Genomic DNA, 18,079 nt, shown 5'->3' on the forward strand with positions numbered 1-18,079 from the left:
TTTATGCACTTTTCGTACCGTCAAAATTAGCGACGCTGTGGCACTCAAAGGGTTAATCGTAAATGTCTACAGTGATCTAATATTTTGGCTAATTTCATTCTTAATTAATAAAACTAAATACTAGTTCATTGTATTCGTACAACTGTAAAGTTTAACTTAAATATCAGTATCTTGTAACATTCTTGTAAGGGCTATTATACTGTGGATGGTGTGTATCACTTTTTAAACTGTCTAGTTGATGGTTTAACATTGTTACTGTTAGATTATACAGAGTGATCTTGACTAGTTTTAACAGCTATAACATACGTAACAAAATTTCCAGTACTTTTTGAAGATATGTTCAAAAAGTAATGGAAATTTTCAGTAAAAAAATTACTTATATGTCTAAATTAATTGTATCATACAAAAATAGCCCCCATTAGATATTATACACTTTTGCCAACGCTTCTTCCAATCCTCAAAGCACTTCTCAAACTCGGTTGTTGGGATAGCCTTCAGCTCTTTCATTGATGCACCTTTAATTTCATCTATGCTTGTAAAACAACGGTCCTATAAGGTTCTCTTTATTTTTCGGAAATAAACAAAAGACACACTGAACCATGTCTGGAGAATATGAAGACTGGGGCATCATTACACTGCTGTTTTTGGCCAAAAATTCACAAACAAGCAATGAAGTGTGATCCGGTGCATTTTCATGGTGCAAAAGCCATGAATTTGTTTTGCTACAAATCCAGGTTTTTTTTATCATTTCACGCCAACCACGTTGAACTTGTAGGTAGCACTTAGCACTTATTAACCGTTTGACCATGTGGGAAGAATTCATGTTCGACTGCACTTGTCAAGTCTTTTCGGTCTTGACAATCCAGAATGCCTCCACTGGGATGAATAATCCTTAGTTTCAACATCATATCCATAAACCCATTTTTCATCACCTTCAAAATGTTAAAATTTTGAAACAAAAATGTCACTTTGAAACTTTTTTGCCAAGCACACAGCTCTTTAACTTCTCAGTTATATTCTTTGCAACAATCCAAAGGATAAGACTATTCGCATAAGCTGTTTTACCTATGATACTTTATATTATGATATAACTTGACAAACACCTACTAATCAGAAGAACTCGTAGGTTTGATGATATCACAGACTAGTAATGATGCTCACATAGTCTACAAGAAATTATTAGAACTATTAGTGGTAACTTTTGAAGTAAAAACTTTTTTGTGACCTGACCTCGTTACTAGACCTAGCTACTGTGCGACGAGATATTTCATGAATTCTTTTGTACAGTGAGTTGATTGGTTGACAGTTGAACATATTTACTCAACAATTTGAACCTTAACCCAGAATGACCAGTCAGGTATAGGGAAAGTTACCAGTAGTGACCCTGTTGTCCTATATACAAACCACATCCATTTGTATACACTGACCATCTATATCCACATGGTAACAATGATTTAACATAGTTGAAGAGTTTCTAAAATCCATGATGCCCTCCTCAACAGTGAACTGGACTGTTATTGAGTGATTCAGACTGTTGTGAGATTGTGGTGGGAGTAATGCTTGACAGGTATGTCAGGTGTGCTACACCCAGTGTATTAAATAAAGCTATTTGCTATGTTTAATTATCAGATTGTTTCATTCTGCTTGAAGTCTCTCGCTCTTAGTCTGAAATTAAATTATTATCTGTATATTGTTAATCCTCTAAGTGCCAAGAGTTCTCAACGTTGCTGTCATGTTTATTTGACGCACACAGAGTTGCTCCACAGTCAGCATACATGTGTTTTTTTACATAGTGTTTTTTTGTCCACCATGATAAACTTCAGCAACATCTATCTTCATCTACTAAACCGCCACCAGAATCCCCTGAATCATCCTGTCAGATCGTAGTTAACAAATTGAGTCCACATCCCGATCACCATTATTCTCAGAAAAGTTACACATTGCTGAATGCCTAACTCACAATAATGCATCTGGACAAATCTAAAATTGATAAAACATGTAATTATCATTATTGCAAATAATTCCTGACATACCAACTGAACCACAATCAATATATAAATAAAAAAATTCTACAGTAGCAACTTCAAAACCGCGATAGAAAATTCTAGAAAACAATACCATTCTGTTTTTAAAGTCCAGGTAAAATTTCACCATGTGCCTTCTTGATAGTTCCTTAGTTGACCATCAGAGTGCATTAGCTATTAAACAGCACTTCTGTGGATTTGTAGTAGTTTAAATAAACACTACTAGAGGCCAATGTGTATCATCTTAAAGCTGCCAGCCATCGTGTAGCGAAGCATTTGTTTGGCACGCTATAACACGGGCATGGCAGTTGAACGCAATGTGGGATCACTCGTCGTTGTTAGGGAGTTAACAGTAGGAGGCTATTTTACATTACATTATGTAAAAAATAATAACTTGTTCTATGCAAATAATATTACTAGACATACAGTAATCATATAAATGAAGAAAAGGTTTAATTTTGAAGGTAATGTTTTTTTGTAATAATTATGATACAAAAATATATAAAATAATATTTTTATTCTATTGATCTTTCAGAAATATTCTGATTTTCTTAAATGAACAGTAATGTTACATAAAAAGCATAATTAATAAAAAGGTTTTCAAAATTATAGATATTTTAGTTTAATAAAAGCAGTATTGTATTGTCCTGCTGATAACTGTAAAACTTTTTCTCACTATTATGGTAACTAATAATTAAAGCAATACTTTCTCAGTAAATTAAAATAGCATTCATATGTTATAAATATGTTTTTAAATATATAAAACACAGATCAATTGGGTACATGGATTTGTATAAACTGTTGATTTTTAATGTATTGTATAAGTTACTGAACGATCAATATTGTGTAGATTTTTAATCTCTAGTTTCGTAGAAATAGTTCCTACATTTCCTAGATAAAACATTCGTTTCAGTATATCATAACTTGAAAATACCATTAAATTATATTATAGCTAGTTGATTTTGATAGTATTGTAGAGCTAAAATAATTTAATAAATAAGTTAGTACTGAATGTTTACTTTGATTTAAAGTGTTTTAACTGTAGTTTTTATTTGTTACAATTGTTATAAAATAATGAATTAGTTTTTATTAAGTTTTATAGTGTCTCAGTTCTATAATTTTATTGAAATTATTTATATAGTTTATTCTTAAACTTATTTAAATTAAATTTTTATTCAAATGTGTCTGTGATATTGTATTTTTGGCTTTTCCCACATTTGGCTGTTCACTGTGGTAACAGTTTTGTTAACAATTTTTACAAATCAAATAAAAGTGTTCATAAACATATATTTATTTATTGATTTAAGTTAATTTTTAAATCTGTATATTTCAAAAAAGTTATATTAAGTTTACTGTTTATAAACTTATTTTTCTATTATTTATTTAGTTACATTGATTTTTAAATCATTATATTACATGTGAGTAAGTTGTTTGTACATGTGGCTGAAAATTTAGATTTATGAGATTTTATGCTAACTTTAAAAAGGCTAAATATGATTTTAGAATAGTTTATATCAATAATGGGTCATTAAAAGGGAAACATGATTATGCAAGCATTTTGTTCTTACATTATTATATATTGACCCAACTTGTGGAGTATAAAATTGTAATTTTTACGGTGAACTTCTTTTTAAGGTCTGGTGCATTGTTGTATCTTAGTCTAGATCAAATGAAACCAGTCAGGCTTGAATGTATCAGTTTAAACTGAGTAAGATTGTCTTTGGTGCAAAGTGTAAAATTAATTTTGATTTTTAATTAAATACCTAAATCTACAGAAAATTATTATTTCAGAATTTATATGCATTAAGAAATGACTTATACATACACTTTACTCTTATTATTACTCGTAATCTCATTTGAAAATTAATATCAGTTTAAAACTACAGTAGTTTGTTTTACATTGTGTCATCTGTTTTTAGTTCAGATTATTTTTTAAGTTTACATTTGAAATTAAAACAGTTTGAAGTAATAAAAAATAAAACAGATTACTGTGCAGTCTCTTAAGGGTACAAGTAAGGTTATTATGGAACCTGGAATAAATGTTTTCTTACATTACATTACAGGTTTTTTTCAGATATGTGATTTATATTTTTGTTTGGCTTTGATCGATTTATTTGATAATATGTAAGTTTATGGTTCTGTATTGAACCGAAAAATATTGAAAAGAACAACACCTTTACATTGAGATAGTTTGTCTGGCGTTTTGTAATTCAATTAAGATTGAAAGTTTGTCGAAAATTGTTAAACTCCAATTTTATCCTATAGAAATATAGGAACTCCTTCCACAGGTCTTCTTAATGAAGTGATGTAAACTAAAGTCTTGCACAGATTTTTCCAATTTCATGCCAGGTCAATCGGAGGCCAGCTATTGGAAGCTATGTATGCAAAACTTTTGGGGATAAGTTGGGAAATATTTATGGGAAACATTTGTAAGCATTGTTTGTCTGTGCCATCCTTTTGTTTGTCTGACTTAGAACCCTTTCCCCCACTACAACAGGTGAAAATTGTCTTCCATGAATCATTGTGTAAGAGAACAGATTTTGAAATTTCATCTGAATTTTCAGATATGAACTTATTGAAAAAGTAAAAATAACCATCCCACCATTACAACATATCCCAATGTACATTTGAAATCTGATATACTAGCACTGATATTCCAGTGCAGTAATAGTGCTGGCGAGATCGGGTAAGATCGTTATACAGGAAAATAGAGCATTCATCCCTCTTTCACCCCTCCCCTCTGGCGGCCCAACCACCTGACATGTGGGAGAAAGTGATTGAGCTTGCCTGTGTAAAATGTCTTAGCCCAAAAACTTCAAATTACAATCCTGTTTGTCATCAGGTCTGGATATGACAGGTTTTACTGTAATTAAACCCTTTGGTTACTAATGGGAATATTCAGACATGTAAAGAAATGTAGAGAAATACTAATGTCCTGTTATACAGATGTACCTGTAACTGATGAAAGATACTAAATTTAGGATATCACATGCTTTAGAATTTTATTTTTTACATTTCAATCAAATTAATTGCATATTTTTATATATAGCTACTTTAAATATATACTATATCTTTGAAATATGATGGGTTTACACTGACATTTTGTGATAGTTAATACACTACAATAACTTATTGTAAAATAGTTTAAGATTTTGTTCAGTTTTATTTGTAAAGTTCAGTAAAAACAACCATTTTGCATCTGGAATTCTTGTAAAGAGTGCTATTCTACTCAAAGAAGGAAATACATTTGTTGTATACAAACATTTTGATACTGTTACAAATTAATTTATGTAAAATTTTAAGAAATCATTAAATTTTACCAAAAAAATAAGGAAGTTGTAAGTAAAAATTTAAAATAGTTCTCAACAGCCTATAAAGAGTCAGTAATCTGTAGGTAATAAACAATAGACAATCTTTCTTTATTTACACAATCTTAGAGATCGGTATTGGCGTCAAAACAATGTTACATAAAAATGAAGTTCTATCTTGCGAGTGTTATCTTTAAGTCTTCCACTCCATGAATTCCTTTTCGCTATAGAAGGGATGATCTTCAAGCCATCGAAGGAGTTTTCCCCTTGAAGGTCTTTCCCGTGTTTTGTTTGATGTGGTCTGGCAGGTTGTTGAAATACCGTGCTCCCCTGAAGGTTGGCTTCCTTTCAGAAAAGCTAAGGTGATGTGCTGGAAGTGAGAAATCTGAGACATTTCTGGTGTTATATTGGTGATAATCTCCAAGTTTTGGCTTGTTTGATGAGATTACTAGTAGAATTACCTCGCTTATGTAAAGTGGTGGTACTGTAAGTATTTTGTGCTCCTGGAATGCTCTTCGACAGCTGCTTTGAAATCCAAGGCCTGTTAAGCATCTTATTGTTTTTTTTTTTTGCTGCAAGAAAACTCTTTCCATGTTGGAGCTAGTAGTTCCACCCCATGCTGCTATGCCATATCTAACATGTGCCTCAAAAAGAGCAAATTAGGCAATTCTTGCTGCAGATGTTCCGCATATTTCTTTTATCCTTCTTATGACATAGGTGCCCGATGCAAGTCTCTTGCACAGCACATCAACATGAGCCTTCCAATTGAGGTTCATGTCTAGATTAATACCTAAATATTTTAAATTATCTTGTACTTTTAAGTCAGGCATCCCATTCTGTGTGTTTTCTCTTGCGCTTTACGTCATCTGTACAGTTTTACTCTCATTCAAAGCTAGGTCTTTTGTCCTACAGTACTGTTTTGCTGAGTTGAGAATGGTTCGTGTATCTATTTCAAGTTGATTTTTATTTTTTTTAGCTAATGTTAGAACAGTATCATCTGCATACATTATTGTTTGGCAGAGGTTGGTCAGGTACTGAGGTAGGTCGTTTGTAAGCAAGAGGAAAAGGACAGGTCCAAGCACTGTCCCTTGTGGTACTCCTCTATTCACCTGAAGTGGGGTTGAGTGAACCTTGGTAATTGTTCCTTTAGGTTGTGTTTTAGTTCCACTAACTGCTGTCTTCCACTGAGGAAGGTCCTGAACCAGTTAGCTGATGTTCCTTTGATTCCCAGTTGGTGTAGTGTTTCTAGGAGCAATGAGTGGTCTATGCAGTCGAATGCTTTACTAAAATCAAGGAACAAGCTGGTAACAGTTTTTCCACTTTCAATTTGGTCAATGATATACTCAACTAACTGTACGATGGCTGTTGTGGTATATCGCCAGTAAAAGTCACTGGTACTCCTCAAGAAAAATGTTGGTCTGATACCTACCCAAAGGGTTCAAATTATTTTGTACAAGTGTTTCTAAGGGTTATTTAGGATCATGTATAACAGATGAATGATGATTGATAAATTGTTGTACAGTCCGTTTAACTTCCCTGAGAAAAAATTTACCAAAAACGGATTTCCCCAAAACTTTACTTTAAAACGCATTAAAATTTTGTGTGTCCCCTTTATTATTTCTTCTTGATAATGTAAAATTAAACAGACATTGTTAAAACAAAATATAAAATGAAAATACCTACACTTGATAAAGGTAATTCTTAGTTCTTTTCAATATTTTGTAATCTGCCATATCAATAAGTGTTTAAGGTAAGTAATTTAGAAATACTAGATTTTACATTTTAGCTATAGAACAGTAATACTATGTGAGCTTAAACTTAAACTCAGTGTTCTGTAGTTCTTCACCTGCCATTAAAACCTTATCTGTATTTGTTATCACAGTCAATAAATTAAGTTTCTCACTGCTGGTGTTCTAATTTTCCAGTGTAATCATACAAATTATGAGATTGATTGCAGAAAAGTAAATTTATCTAAAAAATATAATTTATTGTATAATTTGATTATTCTTTTCTGTTCTTTTCTAAATTTAAATAATGCAATATTAAAATTTAAAATTATAAACATCAACTTTAGAATCTGCACTTTTTTGGTATTTTGGGCATTTAATACACTAAAAAATCAGGATAAGTTTCAGTTCACTGAACCAATAATGAGTAATTGGGTCCATATGGGCCCAAGAGGTTTTAAATGTACTCTTTAACGATTGATTTCTATTTTTTAATATATGGTTGGTTTTTTTTATAAAGATTACTATCAAATTATAATATTGCACTGAAAAGTACTTCCTATTTGAGTTAAATATTTTGATAACTTGTAAACCCCTGCCTTTCAAGCAAGAGTGTTCCAGTTAATCTAAAAGAAGACATTTTAAAACCAGTAAAATACAATAAGATCCGTCCGAATGGAAACATCTGATTGCATCGTACCTTAAGGTAAATGGATTTCTGCAGTAAAATTTCGTGTTGAATGTACAATCGATAAATGGCTTCTATTGGCATGGTAATATTGCTACTGACTCTTGCTCGCAAGACGGAGGTCTACGCATGCTTGCCTTATTTGGGCATAACGCATGTGTTTTGTTACTGTTGAACGCTTTAAAAGATACAGTTTGGGTAAAATTAAGTCATTGGAATATGTGTGTAAGCATAGCATTGCGATTTATCTTGACGTTGATTTGGAGTTTTTGTGTAATTTTTAAGTAGAGATAGTAACATTAGGGAAACTGTTATATTGCAGTGTGCGTTATTATTTATGTTTTTAGTAATATTTGGTATGTTTTGTTTAGCTTAATTAAGATGTTTTCATTGAACAAGAAGTGTCAGAGAATGTAACTGTGAGACTCAGTGGTCTAGTAGAGGAGTTGTATTTGAAAGGCTTAGCATGTATTTAGATGTTTCTAATAATTATTGTTAATGTGTTGTCAATTGGTTAGTTTCTGTTTATTGTTTGCTACTGAGATACAAATAGCATTGTATAGTGTCAGAGTATTAATAAAACCTCGATGTTTAGTTAAAAACTATTACACATAAAAGACAAAAAAGGCTTTAAAATTGGATCAAACTTAATCACTGTGGATTTATGAGAATGTTTATAGAAAACTTGTACGTTTCCATTTTTCTTCAGAGAAGTATTTATTTAAAGGTTTAATAATATCCTAAAAAAATGTTCTCTGCTGGATATAAGATTCCCTTTTGTTATAAATTAATTTTCTGTTTGTGATTTTTATAATTGACAAATATTTATTATATAAAATTAGAAACAAATTAATAAGTTAATAATAATGTTTGTAATTTCTTCAAATAATAAGTCCAAATATTAATTAGTTTACTGTAATTGAAAGTATTAGACTTGCATTTTTGTGAGGGGGTGAGTCATATTACTTGATAATATGATATTTAAACTACGCCAGTAATAAAATGTGTTAGGTCATTTTGTATTTTCATCAAATTCATAAGTTTTTTTGGAAAGTCTGAAAAATTGTTGTAATCATATAATTTAGCATAATAAATGCCTAACAGACTCATTCAAATTATTTTCAAGTACTGTCTTTTGTACCAATTTTAGCCTGGATATTGTAAAAATGGTGGCAGTTATTGTATTCACAAGTTTGAATTATACTGCATAAGCCTATACATATTTACATACAAAATTTTCAGATCATTTTAGTTTTGGATTCTGAGTTGATATGATTAAAAAAAATGAAAAAAAAATCTCCTGAAAGTTGTGACATGAGGGTGATTACAATAGGCATTTCTACCTAAAATGATGTTTAAATAAAACTTGTAAGTTTTAGCAAACCATAAAGGAAATTATAAATAACGTGATTTATTGAAGATTGCTGAATGGCTTCAACTTTGACATTCCTTGAGTTTGACATCCGGCCATCTTTAAACTTTTGAAGGGATTCACACACAACACCATCACTCATGATGTTTTATCCTTAAACATGGCACATTCTCTGATGGATTTCTGCTGCACTATTCCCGTCTGCTTACAGGAAACAAATAACACTGTTCAGTTTACATTTGGCGGGAGAATTAGTAGAGGCGGTCATGTTTATGTGACTGCAGTTCAGCGCAAACTAGCTACTTGAACTTAGCAGTAACATATGTTATAACACGGAAGATGTGCCGCGATCGATTACTGCGCACACAGCTGACCTGCCAAGTGTCAGGCCATCATTGCGTGAGATCAAAAGTTAATCCGAAAAGATGGCCCTCGAATAATGTTTAATATTCTTTAAAAATGGAAACACTGGAAGTTGTAATAGAACTAAAACTATATGACAATGTTTTAATATTATGGAAACTTTATGAATATTCATAAGTAATTATTTATTATAAGTTTTAAATTGAAAACCAATTTTAATTATTATTTACTTATTATTATTTTAATGTGTAATTTTGACATTTTTACTTTAGGAATAATCGGAATCAGTCTTACTTTGTCATTATAAATTTTAGTGTTTTCTGTATCATAAAGCTCTAAACTATAACATAAATCTGAACTGATTGCTATATGAAGTTTATGTTGATATAATTAAATTCAATTGTATATTTATTTGTCTCAATATTGCTGATTTGTCAACTGTAAACTTATCATTACAGGAGAACGCAAGAAAAATTTCATTTTTTTCATAGTATTTCCTATATTAATAATATTGTGAAGCACAGGCATTTTTTTTACAAGTTCTTTATTTAAACTTGAATATACATCCCATGTTGTTGGATGCCAATATGTACATATTCATTTATTTTGACTGTTTGCCCCAAGTTGATAGCGCCATTCGTTGAAGGTCAGATATTTTGTTTGAATATGTTGATGATTAAATGCCCGTCTTTGTTGTTGTCATATGTGAAGTTCTATTACGATATTGAATGGGTATGATGATCAAGTTGGTTGATGTATATGTCTAGCTCCACGTTTTTTGCATCAAATATAGAAGGCAATATTTAAATAATATGGAGCCACACTTAGTTTGACGTCAAATTTTGAAGTTCAATTACAGGCCTAGTTGAATATGCCCCACATTGATTCTAGCATTTGTTGTGGTTCAAGTTATAAATGTTTAAGTAAGATGACTAAATGTTCTAAGTTGATGCAATTATTTGTTGTAGATCAATTTAAATGGATGAAAATGTAGCTGTAAAATTAATCACATATTCATATAGCACTATATGTTGTTACTTAAGTTAAAATTAGTTATGCCTAATATTGGCAGTCACTCTATAAAAAGTCTTATTTATTAAATAATTATAAATGCTTATTATATACTTTTTATAAGGCATAATAAGGAAGTTGGTAATCCCAAATTTTGAAAGTCATATAGCTCACTTGCTCCAATATGTAGGTTATGTTCAAATAGTTCTCAAGTAGATTCCACTACTCATGTAGATATAATCATCACACATCTCTTCAATTTTTTGTAGAATTTGTATTAGTAAGGATAACAATAATCTAGATCCTGTTTTCATTCTGGTTTCACATTAACATTTTATTTATAAACACCACATATCACATACATTGATTAAAGTGCATTCAGAAGCACGGGCTCAGCAATTAAAGTTCTATCTGTTATTACACATGAAATGAAAATTCCTTCTGTTTATTAATTAATAATCATCAAATTAGCAGCAAATAAACATGTTAAGTCATTAAAGTAAATGAATTACTGGTAATTTCAACGATACGTTGTATTAAAATGCCAGTGAACTCACTTCACTCTTGTTGCTCGTTCAGTGTCTAAAACCAAAGATAACTTCTATAGCCATTTCACCCCTGTTCCCAAATACTTTTTCACCAATATAATAGGTGAATTATTGAGCAATCAAATATACATTATTTTATAATACAAATTTAGGTTATAATTATTTTAATTTAATGTTTTCAGTTTATTGTGATTAATTATTGTTTATTTTAATTAGTTTTAAATTCGTTATGAGGTGGTAATTTCAGCCTTTGGGGACGAGACTAGATCACGTGATGCGCTTTAGATCCGCCCAGTTGATTCATTATCCTTCCGCAAATATCCTTCAATTTATTATCCTCCAATATTACTGATCTGTTACAATTCTTTAGATATGAAAAAAATTGCAGAGAATTAGTTAATACTTTCTAATTAGTTTTTTACGAGTATTTTTTAATACAGTGGTTAAAAAGGACTGTAGAAATGATAATTAATTTGAAGTTCTCTATTGTTTGTTAAATTCAGTGCCAAATGAGAAACTCACTTTCTATAAAGAAAATTGTATTATTAAATTGTGTGGCCTACTATAATTAATACATGATTGTTTAGCACTTAAAGAAACAAAATTACTGTTAAAGACAATAGGTTACTAATGCATGTAAGTTCAACATTTATTTGTAAAAAGTGGTATACATACCCTTTTCTAACTGATTTTTTGTATAGTGATATAAAAAATGTGTACTTGCAACAGGAAAATGTGCCGTATAAAAACTGTTAGTTAGCAATTGCAAAATATTAAAGCCATTAGCCTTATTGATATTTGAAGCTTTGCTTGCACTAAAAAATGAAATAGCTAATTATTGAGCATTATATTCATAGCTTTGCATCTTAAGCAAGAAGTTTATTAATTAAGTATTTTATTTTTTACTTGTTTTTTTACAATGAAGTTTTATAAACTCTCGTATTTTTTCATAAATGAAATAGGTCTGTCTGTAAATGGGTCATTTAACAGTGAAATGGGACAGTTATGTATTTCCAGATCAATAGGTTAATGTTGTTAAATTTTACTTTCAGGTATGTTTGTTGTAAATTTGTGCATTGAATTTGCATTTAGTTCTATATAAAAGTTACATAAATGTTTTAAAGGTATATTGTTCGAATTTATTTAACGTTAATTTAGCCTTAAACAATTCCTTTTGTGTTTATTACTGTTGTTTTTTTGAAAGAATGAACTACAGATACAAATTATTACCTTAGCTTTTTTAACCAGTTCAGTTTCCCTGTGCAGGATCCGATGAATCCCAGTGAGACAGTGATTGTGATCCGGTCTCTGGTGCCGGGCGGCGTGGCACAGCTAGATGGCAGGCTGATACCGGGTGACCGGTTGCTCTCAGTCAATGACACGGCACTGGACAACGCCTCGTTGGACCAGGCGGTGCAGGCTCTCAAGGGAGCACCCAAGGGGCAGGTTCGCATCGGAGTAGCCAAGCCTCTGCCTATCCCCGACTCTGTGTCTCAGAGCCAGGTGAGTGATGACGAACCCAGAGTCAGTGTTACCACCACACACCACGGTGAGTACTATAATGATGTGCTCGAAGGGGGTGCCAACCTTTTGAAATCTGAGAGTTTCTAAGTCCCAAATTTCTTTCTTGATGTTCATACGACTCTTCCTGTTTTCTACAGCCTTTTTCTACAGTCACTAAAACATACTGATGAAAAGAATCTGCATTTATCTTCGATCATTGAGAGCTTTTTTGTATTCTTCTTTGTAACTCCTACATCATTGTATTCCACAATGTCAACTGTTGGATGATTTGATGTTTTCTTGTAACTATGCAGAGAATCGAATGTCAGATAATAAAGTGTACCAGTAGTTGATATTGTTAAGTAGCAAAAAAGATAACAGCAAAACTAAAATTTAAAATTTAAACAAAGTTAAAGCTCAATTAGAAAACGCTAAATCGTGTTTAAAAACCAAACCGTAAATTTGTGAGCTTTTTGTATTATTTGTTTTTGCATAACTAGGACTAGCAAAAATTAAACAATAGTATTGTTAATAGCAACTGCTCAAAATTTAAAGTGATGATGGTTAACATTAATTAGAATAGAATTATGTGCTTGGAATTTCTTCTTTTGAACAAAAACTTATATGTGACTTGTATTGTGTTGTATATTTATTTATTGAATAATTTATATAAAAGATAGTGGAAAGTATCATTTTTAGTGTTTGTAATTTAAATAATACTTTATATTATTAGTATTTTTATATTCAGGCAACAGTATTATACAGGGTCTGGTAGTAAAACAAAAAGATTGAGAAATGCCACAAATTAAGGCGTTATTATTTATTAAAGATGCAGAAATGCATTGTATATTTGTAAAAATTAATGTTCCTCCACAAAAAAAATTTTTATTAAAAGGATTACATCAGCATAATGTTGTCCTCACTCTCCTACATTTTCAAGGTCTGTTGTAAAACATGTCCTTAACTTTACATTCCTTTACGTAGCATTTAGTGGAATGTTGGAAATGAGTTGATTGATTCACTTCTTCAATCATTCCCTGGATTAATCCCAAATACCCTTATAAGAAATAAATCAAGATGACAAATTCAGTAGCTGTCTAATCTGGTGAAGGAGCAAGCCTAGTGATATCACCTCACTCGCTAGTGAGTCAAACGTGGGAATGTTGGCTTTGTAGCTAGTGGTATCAATTTGCTAAAATAATTTCTCAACTTACTTTCATAGCGTTACCACTTTTTCTCTTGGAAAAGTAAATCTGATGATTCCTTCAAATGACATATGTACCAGACAGTTTATTCCTGAATAGAAAAGCTTATCGTGAGGTTTGTAAGGATAATTTTCCCACCAACACCAAAAGTTCTGTTTATTAACAAATCCACTAAAGAGGAAATATGTCTTGTCACTTATCCATAACTAATACTTGGTCATCATCTCACTGCATTGTCCTGAAGTGTGTTTATAGTGAAATCATCTGGCACAATCGAGCAACATGCTATCTCTATAGATGATAAGTAGCACATCTGCAATCTTACCCACTTGCCTATCAACTAATTAATAAATCTTCCCAGACCCTGTACATGGAAAACTAGTAAAATAAGAGTGTACATTCCAAGATGAAAATTATTATACACAAGCGAATTAATTTCAAAACAAAAGAATAATTTTTGTTATTAATCAGTATTGTACTAGATTTTTGCTAATTATTTTTACTGTTTTTTTTAGTGTTATGTTTATTGTAGTAATTGTTTTTATAACATTTATATTTCGAAAGATTTATTACTTATGAGATTTACTTTGTATAAGTGAACGAAAGTATTATGAAAGATCTTCCATGGATTAGTTTAATGTTAGCTTACAATATTCAGTATTTTATTTTAAAACTGAAATAATATTTTTCTGCCAATATGTTACTGCCTAGAGAGTTAAAAATAAACCATTTAATATGCAAGAGATGGTATTGAATGCTTTACTTGATAAGAACCAAAATGTAATAAAAATGAAATGAATATTGTTATAGTAGTTTTATGATGGAATGTAATTAACTGTAAATGATTAAAGTAATCACTTGTGTGACTACATCAATATTTCCTACAGTCAATATTTTGAATTTTAAACTGTCAATTGACAATCACCTTTTTACATTATAATATATTTTGTAATGTGGGTAAAAAGCAATATTTTTGTGAAAGTGACTTGTTTGAGGGAAAATATTCCTATAGTAAGATAACATATGATGTAATTCCATTATTCTTAACACTAGAACTGTCACCTGCACACTTCTATATTGGCAAGACCATATTTGCCACTTTGCAACCTGTTTATAAACAATTTATAGAAAATAACCTTTTCATACTTGTCATTGTGTATATTTTGTCCACCAAGAGTGATGTTTTCACACTATTTCGTGATGAAAAGTATTATAAAGTTTTGGAAATTGATTAAAAATATAAAACAATAGACTTGTTGTCAACTAAAATTTTAAAGTTAAAATGTTTGTAGAAAATACAATGTGTCATAAGCAATGGTTAGGCAAAATAGTGTCAATCATAAATCACAAAATACATTGTTATTTTGTAGCATAGGTGACTTTTAAAAATTGGGTAAACAAGCAAATCAATACAGATCTGAAGAAAGTATGGACATAAATTTTACCATTCAGTGTTATTAATAATATAATATTATAACCTGCACATGAACCTGTCAGTGCAAAGACCTAAATTTTACACATCCATTCAGAATTTGAATTTCACTCCTCAAAGCTTGATAAGTAGATATTTACAAAACTACATTTGTGATCTTTCTCTAAATTAAAAGTCATTCATTTTGCAAGTGGTTCGCCAAAGAGAAAACTCCCAAACAGTATTTCAAATTAAATCAATAAATAGCACAAGACATTAACAACCTTAAAAAAATGATATTGTAAATGGAGAGTTGAAGGATAGTGTGATACAAAAATTAAACTTCACAAATAAAACAATCATTATGATAATGGGAATGGAAATTGCTAATGTTTTGCAATTTTTTGAATTAAAACTATCGAAGGGAATGACTGCAGATTTTGTCATAGCTTATAATGTGTTATGCAGTTACAATAGTTCATTAAACTAATGTGATTGTCATAAAGTCAATATGCTTATTATCTCTGTAATTGAATATACAATAAAGTGAATTAGGACAACAGAAATTCCTACAATAAATATCTCTTTTGAAAATTAGAAAAATTCTACCAAAAAATCAGTGTTTGCTAGTACTCAGCCAGTTCTAGTGTTAATTTTTAATACAGAAATATTCATCATGTACACAACCATTAAATTTTGTTACTAGCTAATGTTTTAAAATAAAATGTTCTGAAAAACTTAGCTTCACATGGTATTACTTTAGGTTTCAAACTTTCGTCCATTGTTATGGAAATGAGGCTTATGAGTATTAACATTTAAAGTAGTTCTCATTGAGTCAAGTGTCTGATTCTGTATTGCTTAAATGTGTATATCAGTATATTTTATAAGATCTAATGATATTTTAAATCAAAATAATGCTTAGTATATTTGTTTAACCCTCCAACTGGCAGTTGAAACGTCCTCAAGGAGCAGGCTATTTTTATGTTTTAGAATAGAATAGAATAATGCTTTTTTTCTGAACATCAGGTACAGAGAATTGTGTCAAATATGTTGATATTATACAATTCAATATATTGCAAAAATATACATTGCAATCGTGTTGTCTTCTTTAGTTAACTCCACTGTCTTTGATTTCATCTACAAACTCTTAGATTGAGTAGATTGGGTAAGTTGTTAACCAGGAGTTTAATATGTATTTCAGTGCTTCACCTGTCGCTACTTTGAAGTGAGGAGGAAGATGGTTGTAGAGTTTAGCCCTGATGAATGATTGTTTTTTTCATAGCTGTCCTATGTTTTGCAATGGGAATTCTTGATGATTGTATAGTGTCATGAGTATGCAATCTTGTTTCTTTTGGGAGTACTAATTATCAACATAGAGTATGACTGCCTGTATGTAAATTGAGATTACTGTTTTAATTTTGAGGTTTTTAAAATTCTTCTCTACAATTTTTGTTGTGCTTTTAGTTTTACTAATGATCTTACAGCTAACTTCTGTATGATCAGTATTCCATTTAACACGTTCGCTGCTAAAAATTAAGTAATGTATGTTGCTAGAGGCTAATTTTTTTTTGATTAGTATTCACTTACCAAATTTAGTTGTTGTGACACGGGTTGGTACAGAAAGGTCATCAAACACCAAAAGAGCCGAATTTCGCCATTTTGAAAACGTGCAGTAGATCTACCGCACACGCTCCTGGGGCCAGTCTCTCTTCGAAGCGCACACCGTTTTCCTATTGTTTTTGAAAAACAGACCAACTAACGATTGTTTATAATAATACTGGGAACAAATCACTTAGTATAACTAAAAATATATTTGATAAAAAAACACTAAAAACTACTATTTACAACCCAACCATCCTCCCCAAGGTAACGCTTCATTAGTCATGGAATTGGTCAAAACAATGTGGGACACACAACCCAGGCCTGTCCATCACATTCTAAACACTGCCACATCACGTATTTCTTTCTGCCATTTGCATAGCAAACTCTGCACCTCTTTTGTTTACTTCTCTTTCCACAAGCCACTTTTTCTGTAATCCGTGAGGGTACATGGGACGCGGCGGCGCTTCAGAGGTCGAGGAGGCTCGGGAACGTCCGGGAGTAGCTTGTCAATAACCTCCAGACGGAAGTCGTACAATGGCATTTTGTTTTCTCCACTTGATGTGCGAACTTCGTTATAGAGATAGTGTGCATTCACTAACATCATCTGAATTACGTGGACAAAAAATCTTTTTATACCACCGCAGTGTTTTCCTTTCGCAAGGATAATATGACATCATTTGGTCACTGCGGTCCACGCCTTTCATAAAATGGTTGTATTGAACAATTGGTAGTGTTTTTAGTCTCTCCAAACCACCTCGATTAATTGAATTCACCATGTCATTTTCAAATTCAGTGGATATGTAAGAGACAACGCGTTTGTCTTTCCATTTGGCGACAACAACACTTTCGGCGTAGCGGGCGATGGTTTCACCCTTTTTCAGGGTTGCCGATTTGACTTCAGGAGATACGTATTTTCTGTCCAGCCGAAGAGTTTCCAGTGCAATATGTATTCCTACGGAGCAGGCTTGAGGCAAGAGTAAAACTATTATAATAATTATCCATAAATAAACTGTGGCCACAATTGAGTTTCCCTTGCATCAGCTTCAATACAACATTGGCTGCATGCCCCTTACCACCGTAATCATCTAAAACTCCGCAATACATAAAAAAACGAAGTATTAGGCCATGGGGGTCACACAAACTGTACAGTTTGATGCCGTACTTATGGCGTTTCCCTTTTATATATTGCCCTAAAGTACAACCGTTCCCCTCCATAAAACCATTCCCTCGTCAATGCACAACTTTTTTTTGAGGATAATAAATTGAGTCCATTTTATTGTTGAAGTAGTCAATTAGAAACTGTACTTTAGAAAGCTC

General features: G+C 31.4%; 1 protein-coding gene across 1 annotated transcript in view; it reads left to right on the forward strand.

The window, feature by feature from the left end:
• LOC124355097 (patj homolog) overlaps window positions 1-18,079 on the forward strand; it is a 261,313-nt gene that overhangs the window by 198,025 nt on the left and 45,209 nt on the right. The window contains exon 18 of the mRNA XM_046806044.1: window positions 12,308-12,544. Coding sequence (XP_046662000.1) covers window positions 12,308-12,544 — 237 coding nt within the window. The remainder of the gene's footprint in view (window positions 1-12,307; window positions 12,545-18,079) is intronic.

Source organism: Homalodisca vitripennis, chromosome 2 (genome assembly GCF_021130785.1).
Source record: "Homalodisca vitripennis isolate AUS2020 chromosome 2, UT_GWSS_2.1, whole genome shotgun sequence".
NCBI lineage: Eukaryota > Metazoa > Arthropoda > Insecta > Hemiptera > Cicadellidae > Homalodisca > Homalodisca vitripennis.